Source organism: Trachemys scripta, chromosome 23, assembly GCF_013100865.1.
Source record: "Trachemys scripta elegans isolate TJP31775 chromosome 23, CAS_Tse_1.0, whole genome shotgun sequence".
Classification (NCBI taxonomy): Eukaryota; Metazoa; Chordata; order Testudines; family Emydidae; genus Trachemys; species Trachemys scripta.
This window is the reverse complement of record NC_048320.1, coordinates 4,913,164-4,925,229: the sequence shown is the minus strand read 5'-3', so window position 1 is coordinate 4,925,229 and position 12,066 is coordinate 4,913,164. Positions and strand designations below refer to the sequence as shown.

At 51.8% G+C, this 12,066-nt stretch overlaps 1 protein-coding gene across 2 annotated transcripts in view; it reads left to right on the top strand.

Moving 5' to 3' along the window:
• The window catches only part of ASIC2 (acid sensing ion channel subunit 2), a 1,225,960-nt gene extending 1,215,622 nt beyond the window's left edge, over positions 1 to 10,338 (top strand). Inside the window, exons 9-10 of one of the 2 annotated variants that reach the window (XM_034755993.1) lie at positions 4,543 to 4,611; positions 7,705 to 10,338. In XM_034755993.1, the coding sequence (XP_034611884.1) occupies positions 4,543 to 4,611; positions 7,705 to 7,806 (171 nt within the window). In that variant the 3' untranslated portion in view covers positions 7,807 to 10,338. The remainder of the gene's footprint in view (positions 1 to 4,542; positions 4,612 to 7,704) is intronic. The other variant, XM_034755994.1, reaches the window with a different exon arrangement.
• The last annotated feature ends 1,728 nt before the right edge of the window (positions 10,339 to 12,066 follow it).

Here is a 12,066-nt window from a genome sequence, read left to right as displayed (position 1 = left end):
TCCGCGGGGGGGGGGGGAGGGGTTTACACACCATGTGCTCCTGGCACGCTGCTGTCGGGTCTCATTGCACGAGGGTCGGGTGTCAGAGTCAGGGCCCAAGCACTTGCATTGCAGACTCAGAGCCAGGCTGTCAGGAGACTGGGCACAGACCCAGCAAGGGAAGGGGCACAAGGTGTCCGGGGGGTGTCAGAATGCCTGGACCTGAGCCTTCCCCTGGCCCTGGAAGGCCCCTTATGCAGATCTGCCAGGTCTGCAGCCGAGAGCAAAGTGAGTCTCAATCCACCCCCGGCGTTGGGAAGCTGTGAGTTTTAAAGGCACTTGGTGTCGCTTTCTGAGCTCGGCCCTACCCTGTATTGGATGCTGGGCCCACAGGCCCAGAGAGGCTAAGTGACTTGCCCAAGGTCACACAAGAGATCTGTGGCAGAGCAGGGAAGTAGTCCCAGGTGCCTGGCGTCCTACCCCACAGCCTTAATCATAGGGCCGCTCTTCCCCTCTGCTCCTGGACCTAGTTTAACTTGAGCATTTAACCAGCTCACCCTCTGGGCATGTCGCCATGTGCTCCTGTCCCTGCTACATACACCCTCCTTTCCCTACTCAGCTTGCTGAATCCTGCTGCCCGTCCTTGGAGCAGCACCTGACTCTGAAACAAGCCAGCGGGCTATAACGCACCACTGATGGTTAAGCGGGAACGATTTCAATGCAAGCTGCTACTAAAGCAGCCCTTGATTTCCAGGACGGCTATTCACAGAGTGGAGAAGGCTACTGAAAAGTCACACGGCGGTGGCACCCGAGCATGGCGATCTCTGGTGGCGTGCAGCACTGATGTTGTGAGGAGGCAAATTCATTTAAGCAGCATTAGTGGTACAAGTCCACTGGAGTAAAGGTGGCAGAATTGGGCTTTTCGATTCTAATCAGTTCAAGCCAGGGACTGCGCTTACTTTGTATATGGCCAGCGCTGTGCACAATGTGGCCGTGACCCCGACTGGGGACGCTGGGTGCTACGACTCCACAAATAATCATTTATCCCTCAGGCACTATAGCTGTGGTTTGTCCTCGATAGCAATTTACAGGTGAGAACTTAGTTACAAGAAGGCTCCCCATTGGCCGCCGAGCGCAGCAGAAGCATGCGTAAGAGAGGAGCAAAAAACGGAAATGCAGGTTTCCGATTGCAAACAATGATTCTCTTCCATGGGCATGCGTGAAGTTATGCCAGTTAAATGCCAGGACATATGTTGTTTCACTGATTAAACAAAAAGCTGTTCCGATATTTTAGTGACAGGCGGAGAATACTTTAGTAAAATAGTTGAATTTTTTTGACCATTTTAGTAAACTAGTTTTTAACATGTGCAAATATTTTAGTGAAATAGTTTCTGAACATATGCCTTTTTCAAACATCCGGGAATTTTAGTCTCATGCAGTTTGGGACAGTCAAATGACATTTTCCAAAGCACCCAAATCATAAGAGCTAGCACTTAGATCATGCTTTTAAGCAGAAGATCTCAAAGCACTCAAAGTCCTTATGTTATAGGTGGGGAAACTGAGGCACAAAGCGACAACGTGAATTGCTCAAGGTCACCCAGGACTCCAGTTGCAGAGTTGGGAATAGAACCTAGGTGTTCTGACTTCTAGTGCAGTGCTGTAACCACTCAGTCAGACTACCTTCCTTGGCTTTGGCATATATGGTTTATTGATTTTCAATCAGCCTTTGGCCCCTGACTTGCTTAGGGACTTTTTAAACAATCCCACTTTAAGGCCTGGTCTATGCTAAAAAGTTCGGTTGGCCTAGGTACATGAAAAATCCACACTGCTGCGAGATTAGTTAAGCCAACCTAAGCCCCCGGTATAGACAGCGCTAGCTTGGTGAACGAATTCTTCCATCAACCTACGTCCTGCCTCTTGGGGAAGTGGCTTATGAACACCAGTGGGAGAACCCCCCGGTCAGCACAGGTGGTGTCCACTCTGAAGCACGACAGCTGCCGGGCTACGGCTGTGCTACTGTAACATCTCAAGAGTAGACAAGCCTTACGTGTTATTAAAGAGGTAGTGATGCATTTGCAGTGTAAGGCAGGCAGTTCTACTGACAGAGTCCCTTCTGAGCAGCCATTCATATTGGGTGGCATTATTTTGCAATAAAATATAATGAAAAATACGAGCATAAAACTCATACAGGCTTTGGAGTTCAAACAGACTCTGCTCCCTGGTTTATATCTCAATCTGTGCACACACAGAATCTGATTAAAATCCAACAAGCCAGTGTCTCTTTTGGATTCTTTGATCGGAAGGTAATAAGAATTCTCTCAAATAAAGTTTCTGGTGTGTGTGTGTGGGGGGGGGGTCCATTCATAGAAACTGGAGAATATTTTTCTCTTGCCAAGTTTTTTTCTTTTGGCAAACATTGATTTCTTGGTGTTATGAATAGAAATGACACTTTATTCCGTGAGGTTTCTGCACAGTCGCACTGCACATCCCAAGCGTGTTATACGCTGAGGTCATCTGGAAGAAGTGTTAGAGATGAGCAACCTTCATTGACAAAGGTCTTGTTTACACAGGGGAAATTGACCTGCAGAACTCGTCCAGAATCACCATTCTGGAATAGCTATTCTGGTATAATTTAGCTATCCTGGAATATCTCCCTTGTATGAACACTCTATCCCAGAATAAACGCTGCTCTGGAATAGTTATTACCGGTCAATTTCCCGTTGTAGAGAAGTCCCTATATTCTGGGGTTAGGACCCTAGAGATATTCTGGGGTTAGGATCCTTCACATAACACAAGAACCAGGGGGTCACCAATGAAATTAACAGGCAGCAGGTTTAAAACAAACCAAAGGATGTACTTCTTCATACAACACACAGTCAACCTGTGGAACTCATTGCCACGGGATGTTGTGAAGGCCAAAAGTATAATTGGGTTAAAAAAAAACCTAGATAAGTTCATGGAGGATAGGTCCATCAATGGCCACTAGCCAAGATGATCAGGGAGGCAACCCCATGCTCTGGGTGTTTCTAAACCTCTGACTGCCAGAATCTGGGACTGAATGATAGGGTGGCTCACTCAATAAATTGCCAGTTCTGTTCATTCCCTCTAAAGCTTCAGGCACCAGCTGCTGTCAGATGACAGGATGCTGGGATAGATGGCCCACGGTCTGACCCAGTGCGGCCGTTCTCATGTTTTTATGCAGATAGGTTATTCCATAATAGTCCACTTAGGGAGGTTCTTGCACTTGCCGTTGAAGCACCTGCTACTGGCAGTCAGAGAATTAGACCGACTGCTGGTCTGATCCCGAGTGGCAGTTCCCACGCTCCTGCCAAAGTATCTTTGCCCATCCACCAGCATCCTCCCGGCGTTCATGGCCTCTCTGGAAATAGGCCTTCTTGCTAGAGCTCAGGAAACGTTTGGGATGTTTTTTCAGGGAAGAGTTTGGATGAAAACATGATGTCAGAATTTTTCGACAACACGTTTTGGGTTCGCCTGGAAAGCCCAACATTCTGTGGTTTTCAGCAACTGAAAAATTTCAGCTGGACGGGCAAAAATGGGAGGGGTTTACTGAAAAATTTTTCACCCGGCCAACCGAGATTTTTCAATAACCCGAAAAATGTCACTAGGAACAGCCATTTTCCACTGGCATTTCTGCTTCGACAGTATAGCTGTCTTCCATCAGAAAACGTCCTCCTCTTCCCCAATTTTTTCTATCAAGGGAAGGGACTTCGCCCCCCACCAACAAAATACTGCAGATCTCCTGGGTCCTCTGTGCAGAAAACCTTTTTCTCTGCATTGCCTTCTGCCCCCCTTCTGCTGGCTTCTCTGACGGGCCTCAGGGAGGAAAATGTGACTCCATGGGACCCTCCTCTTTTGCTTTAGCCTGTCCCCTCCCCAGCCACGGAGCCACAATGCTGCTGCAGGATCTGGGCCTGTTGGGAACAGTTTGCATTCCCAAGCAGCTGGATGCAGTCGTCTATCGCAACCTGCCCGTGCCTGGCAGCGGCCGTTCTGTGAGGGCGCCGTGCGAGGGGACTGCTCTAGCGATTAGGCAGCTCCCATGAAGCCCTTCTGCTCAGCGCAACATTTGCAGACTCTTAGACTCATGCCAGCGCTGCTGGAGCCGGATGTGCAGTCAGCACCTGGCACCCCATCCCCACGGAGCCACCCCGCTCAAGAGGGCGGCCGGGGCAGGGCCCACTCAGCACCGAGGTGTGGGGCACACAATGGGCCACAAGCCAGATTGGGGGTGGGGGGGATGGACAGCCCATTGCAGCTCCCATCCATAGAAACAGGGCTTGTGGTCTCACCTGGAGCCAATCCTGCTGGGAGGGTCTGGTGCCAGCCCGTGGTCCCAGGAGCTGCACTGGAGATCGATCTGGCCTTCCACATTCACATGGAGACGTCAAGCTGCCACCAGGCCCTTTAGGGGGCGGGGAAGATCCCAGAGGCATCTTAGAGAATGAGTGGTTGTCCTGGCTGGCTGGGTGCTGCTACTGCTCAGGGTGGAGAGCTGTGACTGGCTGTTCCTACATAAAGTAACCAAGTCTGTCTCTCTTTCAGCTGATCAAGGAAAGATTGTTAGACCTGCTTGGCAAGGAGGAGGAGGAGGGGAGCCATGACGAAAATGTGGTAAGGATCCCCATCAGTACCATCCCCGGGGGACTCAATACTACGGGAAGGCAGCATGGCCAACCCCACCACCCATTCAATTGCAACAGCTTCAGTTGCTCAGGAGATGGCTCTAAAAATCATGAGGTTATTTTTGAATTGGGGAGGGGGGTCTTTTGAATTGCTTTCTGCTTTTTGAGCATTTGCGGCGGGGGAGGTGTCCCATTTTCCATCTTCTCTTTGAAACCCTGAGGACTAGAACCTCACTTTAAAAAAAAAGGAATGAAAGCTAAGATTCCCAGCCAGGGCCTTAAGAAAAACACCACATAGTGCAAGACATGCGATAAAATCTTCAGAGTTGTCAAGAGCGAATGTGTAGAAACTTCAAGCAAGGTAGACAGGTCGGGTTTGGATAAGAGAGATGAAACTAAAGAAAAACTGCCCATTCTTTCACAAAGCATTCACTCCGACCAATGGGAGACTCTGAAAAGGACTTTCTGAGCAGAGCTCTTTCAAACACAAGAAAACAATTTTGTTCAAAATGGCAAACTTGTTTTTGTTTCACAGGGTTTGAAATTGTCTATTTTTTTTCATGCAATTTTCCTGCAATTTTAACTGGCATTTTTCTCAAAACATTATCCCCCAAAAACGTTGTCTGGCTGAAAACTGAGTGCTCAGAACCTGCTTTTTCTATGAGGCGCTTGGAAATGATTTCTATAAACAGGGCAATCAATTGTCAATACAAATATTAATAAAAACGATCGTGGGAAATATTGCCGAAAATGGACAATTTCAATCCTGTCAACAACTTTTTGAAAAAAAGTTTCAGTGATTTTGGGGGGGGGGGGGTTTGGGGTTTGGGGGGGGGGGTTTTTTTTGGGGTGGCGGAGGCATTTTTCAGCTTCAACAAAAAATGGAATCGTGTGCAAAACCAAACTGAAGCTCTATTTTGGAGACAGCTTTCCAGCCCACCCCTAGCAGGCCCTTCCCCTCTGTGCCCACAGTGCAGGCCTTTTGGATGGCTATGGCCCAGATTCTCAAAGGTATTTAGGCACCTAACTCCCATTGATTTCAGTGGGAATTAAGCACTTGAATACATGGACCGAAGTCCCTGATTAAATGGAGGCTCATGTCTGAAAAGGCGGGTCTCCTTATAACAGCTCTGCCCAGCCTCCAATCCAGGCCCTGGGTGTCCCTATGGAGTGCAACAAAGCACTTTTCAGCCCTCTTGCTGATTTAAGGGTTGCCATGTGGTCCTCTGCTTCTGGGAAGTCTCAGCAGTCTGGATGGGGAAGAGGGGGAGAAGCAGGACCAAACCAACCCGTTTGGAATCTGACCCTTTCCAGTAGCTCCCTGGGGTTCTCTAACACTCAGCGCATCCCCAGTCCGTGGAGAATCCGGGGAAGCATTGAGTAAGGCAAGAGCAGGCACATGCAAGCTCTGGAACTTACCTCCTTGCTCAAATTACTTGCCGGCTCTGTCCGTCCCAGCAGTAGGACCAAAGGAAGAGCTGGGGGGGACTCCGGGGCTGACCTTCTCCCCACAACGTGGGCCCCACGCTGGCACTGTCCATTCAAATCATTCACGTTGATCTGGAATTTCCCACATAATGTTTTTCTTCAGTGGAAAATGCAGTTTCTGCAAAATTGAAAGGTTCCACTGGAAGAGTTTCCAGTTTTGCTAAAATAATGAAAAATAAATAAAAATAACCCATCCTGGACCTCATTCATTCACCCGCATTTAATGGCAAAACGGGGGGGGGGAGCCCCAATTGGCCATTTGGAAAATGTTTCGGTTTTTCACACAACACAACATCTCCGTTGGAAAGGAAACAGAATGGAAACGTTCGCCTTGCTTTGAAATTTCCCATCCGCAAATCGGACATTTTGCCCCAAATGACTGAACCCCATTTTTTCCACTGGGAAAATATTTTGGTCCTAAAATTGCCGCTCGCTCTGGTGGTAAGGGAAAGCCCCAAATGCTGGTTCCTTGCAGCCCCGTGCGGAAGCTGTGTGTGTAAGCGATGCTGCGTGTCCCTGATGCTGAGTGAAGAGAAGGGGTGGGACCAATGGAGAGATTGGTGCCAGGGGCACTCCGGACTGGGGATATTTCACTAGATGGGGGAAGTGAGAGGAAATGGAAGGTTCTGCTCTGCCACCCTGCACTACAAAGCACAATGTGAGGCTGCCCCCCAGCCCCGCCCTGCCTCCCCGCTGTTACCCACTGCCTCTAAGGGTCTGGCTACCTTGCACTGTAACATGGGCCCAGACTCAGGTTTGAGCCAAACCCCACCTCCGTCTACACAGAACTCAGTCTGACACAGGTGGGGCACCCCTCTGGACTCAGGCTCATGGACCCTGCTTGCGGGGGGTGCAGGGGTCAGAGCCCGAGTCTGGCGGAAATGCGAGTCCACGCGTGGATACAGCTGAAGCCGCAGACCCGAGCCAGCAGGGCTGCATAGTGCAGTGTGGACGCGTTAGCACGGCTGTGAGACCAGGGTCCAGTGACTGTAAACCCAGGGTCACAATGCCATGCGGACGCTCAAGCGTGGGTTTGGAAACACCAAGTCCACAAGCCCCAGGTTTAAATGCAGTGTAGACATACCCCAAATTCCAGCCTGGAGGATCTGGCACTCCCATGGGGCAGCATGGTATACCCATGGGGCAGGCTTCGCCATCCCACCTCTGGGGTGACAGGCTTTGTCCAGCCCTCGCTGAGCTGTATCAGTTGTGGGGCATGACCCAGGTTGAGAGAGCTGGGGGGTTGGCTGTGCTGACCCACCTGCCAGCGGCGTAGGTGGCAGCCCCGTCACACCGCTGGCATGCCCGCTCTCAGGATAAGCACAGCGCTTTGCAGCCCCCTATCAGCTGGGAGCCCAAGCAGAGGGCTGTCAAAAGACAGAAGTGTATTGTTACCCTTGGCCACCACTTAGCCAAGCTAGCATCCCACTGCTGCCCAACGGGGCTGGGTAGGTGACCATTCCAGGTACGCCCAGGCAAAACACACCTGCCATGCTGCTGCCCGGGAGGTGGGGCAGCCCGAATTCAAAAGCCAACCCCTGGCAGCGCGAGGGCTGAGACCCCCTGTGGTAACCCTGTCGCTCTCCTCCCTCAGAGCACTTGCGACCCCATGCCAAATCATTCCGAAACCATCAGCCACACTGTGAACGTGCCCCTGCAGACGACCCTGGGAACGCTGGAGGAAATTGCCTGCTGACACCTCCCTGCCAGCGCCGGAGTGCCAAGACCGACCGAAAGGAGACTGCACAGGAAAGCAGGGACCAAGCTCAGGTTTGCACCGGGGGAAAAGGAAGAAAATCGCTATGCATTAAAAAAAATAATATATATCTATATATAACTGTATATATATTATACATCTCTGCCAAAACCAAGCGAGCGGCGCCTTGGACTTGACTTGCGTCGTCCTTTCCTGTGGGGGGGCTCGTCTTCGGGATCTGAAGACACACTCGTTTTTGAACTGTACAGACCAACACAGAAACTAACAAAGCCACCATTTCATATACTGCCGACTGTATAAAGCACTTGCATGCCGATACTTTTTATGGCAATATATTCCTAGCTGTCTTTCTAAGCTCTGTTCCTCTGTACAGGCTCTGATTTCACTACCAGGAAGGAATTTTGCGGGCCCATCCGTCCCCGAAATCGCCGTTAATTAGGCTGTATTAGAATAAAGAAACAAACAAACGTGCAGCTCTTGGACTCTCCTTACCTCCTTGTTCTTCGTGTCAGTTTGCTAGGCCAGGTCCCCCAAAGGCTAAGCCGTGCTGCAGCCGGGCCTGGCGGAGGTACCGTCACCTACAGGGGAGCGGCCCAGGGACCGCAGTCTGACTCCCTGACCTGGATGGCTCTTGGATGACCACACCCGTGGCTACTGTGTCGTGCTCCTGGGTCTGTAATGCAGCTTGTACAGTCTGGTTTGGGGGGGTGCGGGCAGGAGCGGGCGTGGGGGTTATTTTTCATTCCTTTCCGTTGTGCGTTTTCCTCGTTCTCCTGACTGATATTAAAGCTGGTCTTGTGGAAACGGCCAGACTGTGTCATTCCTGCTTTGCCTCCTGACTCGCTCACCACCGCTCCGGCCTCAGGGCGGACAGAGCAGCCGGGATGCCCCCTCAATTGGCTGTTTTAGTGGGAGGGTCCCCTGCATTTGGCCCTGCTGCTCTTCCCTGGTGGGTAGCGAAAGGGGGCAGCTGGACTCATCCTCCACTGCCTACCCATCGGCTGATAACAGGCGGCCAATCCAGCCTCTTTGTGCTCCATCAAACAGGGGGGCAGGGCCTTGTGCTTCTCCAGTATGTGGGCACATTGGGGATTAGCCAGCACCCTACACCCTGTCCCCTTCCTGTGTCATCTCCAGGGTGGGCTTTGTTCTTCCCCAAAGCTGGGAGCAGAGCACCCCCTTCGTTCGGCCCCCGGCAGCTGCTCCTCCACCCTGGTGCATCAGGCAACATCACTAGGACATCAACAGCCCAACCCAGTGGATTGGGACCAGAGCTCTCCTGGGGCTGTTGGTGTTGTTCCCAACCCGCGAAGCCACACACACGTTCCCACACAAGCCCCGTGGCTTCCCTCCCAACAAGCCCCAGCCCCGCTATGAGATTGCCCGGCCCTGCCCTAGCACAGAGTCTAGTCTGTCAGTGCCACTGCACGAGAGCCGCTTGGAGTCTCCATGTCACCCTCCCAACACCCCGCTGCTAGTCAGCTGCTCTGAAGCGTCTCTCGGATTCAGACTTCCAGAAGCCCTTGCCTGGCTATGATTCTCTTTGCAGAGGAGCTGGAAGCTGACCCCCACTGTGGTCTCCCGTGTCCCCCTCGTGTATCATAGAATCATAGAAGATCAGGGTTGGAAGGGACCTCAGGAGGTATCTAGTCCAGCCCCCTGCTCAAAGCAGGACCAATCCCCCAGCTAAATCAGGCTGTAACCTTCCAGAACACAGCCCAAACCTCCAGACAGCCACGGCGGCTCCTCCCAACACTGCCTTGCAATAGACTTGAGATGCCGGCAGTAAATAATGCACTTGACTGGACCTCCAGCTCCCCTCAAAGCCCCAGCAGGGTCCTTTTTTGGCAGCCAAATGCCGTGAGTAGAACAAATGAGACGTATGTCCGCGAACAGCAGTATGACGGGCCAGCTCCTCAACTGGTGGGGATCAGCACACCTCAGTTGGCTTCTACGAGTTTATGGCAATTTACACCAGTTGGGGATCTGACCCTACCGGCTTCCCTGGGTCTCAGTCAGGGCCACCCCTTGGACCGCACCGGCATTGGGGGTATTCAGTGGGTATTTAACTAGTTCTACTCAACTCCAAAGAGTTTTACCATTTCCTAGAAAGTGCGAAATTCCATCCCTCTCCCCCACCCCCACTGCACTTAGATCGGGGAGCAGCGTAAATTCTGGCCTCACTGCATTTCCGGTGCATATGGATTATGGGGGTGCAGCCTAGAGTTTTCGCTAACAATCCCCACCAGCCGAGAAGGTGCCTCCCAGAACACCCAGCAGCCGGAGCGGTTCGCTCTGGAAAGGCCTGTGTTGTCTGTTTCACAGTCCCCTGTTTCTGCGAGCCCTACGCCCACCTCTGTCCGGCCAGCTCTTGTTTTGTACGTGAATGACGCGGCCGCCAGTCAGTCTTGTTTGTTAGTGCCCATGCGTTCGAAGGGAACCGTGTACCTTGTCAAAATGATACCGTGTGCTACAGCTTTACACCAATAAAGAGAAACAAACGTGAGTTTCACAGAGATCTGAGCTTGGCTGTTTTTATGAGCCCGGACAAGCGGGACTTGGGACAGAACGCCCGGGCTGGGTTTGTCTCTTTATTAGCTGTGACAGCAGGGACCTGGGCAGTGCTGGGAAGTGTATGAACCAAGTGACTGATTGTGCAGCACGTTAAGGAATAATGTCCGTTTATCAACACTTTGCAAAGCACCCCCCCCCAAGCCAGAGAAAGGACGGTACCTAGCAGTGTTCCCTCGCATTTGTCCCGTACATGTGTGCAATGCATTTTGTTATGTGCACCAATATGGACGTGATGTGTCACCTAATAAAATTCATGTGGTGGGGGTGGGGTCGAGGGGTTCAGAGTGTGGGAGGGGGTTCAGGGCTGGGGAAGAAGATTAGGGTGCAGGGGGGGGTGAGGCCTCCAGCTGAGGGTGTGGGCTCTGGGGTGAGGCTGAGGGGATCAGGGCTGGGGCAGAGGGTTGGAGTGCGAGGGTGTGAGGGCTCTGGCGGGGCTGGGGATGAGGGGTTTTGGGTGCAGTAGGGCGAGAGGACTCCCCCCAGCTCTCTCTCCCCACAGCAGCACCTGGGCTGGGGGAGAGAGGCACCTTTCCCCCAGCCGCTGCAGCTCTGGGACAGGGCTGGGCTGGGGCCAGGGGAGAGGCGCCTCTCCCGGCTGTGACAGGTCTGGGGCTGGGGAAGAGGCATCTCTCTTCACCGCAACTTTGAGCACCTGCATGGTGCTTAGATGGAACGTAGGTACCTATCTATTTTAGGTACTTCCAAGGCCCATCACCATTGCAGCTGAGTACCTCGGAGAGGCACAGAGAGGCTAGAGTGACTTGCCCCAGGTCACCCAGGCAGTCTGTGGCAGAGAACCCAAATCTTCCACATGAATGGCCCAACCACTGGCTCATCACACTGGTATTGCAATGACTTGTCCGTGAGCCTGAATCCGCAGGCTCGCAGAGAAGTGGAAGGATCATGCACTGATTAGGGCTCAACCTAGGCTGCAAGAGACCAGTGTTCATGTCCCAGCTCCGCTACAGACACCCAGTGTGACTTGGCCAAGTCACGTCGCCTCTCTGTGCCTCAGTTCCCCTGCTGTAAACTGGGTGGGGAATAGCTCTGCCCTACCATGGAGCAGTGCGGTAAGGCTCAATACATTGCAGATTGTGAGGAGCTCAGATCCTACAGTGATGGGGGACAGATAAGCACCATAGATAGATAGGCAGCAGTATAGGGGGTGAGTGGTTTGGGAAGGATGCAGTGGGCTAAAGAGGAGGACCAATGACAGTGTGTAAAGATATCACCTGCTTTCGAGTCACTGATAACTCAGAAGAAAGTGATCTGGAATGTTTATGGTTCAACGTCCTCACAGGTCATGCACAAGACGGAGTACGACTTGGTGTGTGCTACAAACCGCCAAGTCACACCAGGGAATAGTTCATCTGGCTCCTTAAGCCCCTAGCTATAATGTGTCAGAGAAAAAGCTGTGTGATCATGGCAGACTTCAGCCTGAGTGGCACACGCTGGAGGTCTCTTGCTGCTGGTAATAAAACATCCTTGGAATTTCTTAATATGATAGATGACAATTTCCTAACTCAAAACGTGCTGCGTCCAACATGGAGGAATTCTCTATTAGCCCTTGTCTTGGCAGATAAAGAGAAATTTATCACAGAATGGAAAATTAATGGTGCTCAGGTGCAGGTGATCATAACTTGATCACATTTGTGATGTGCAAAC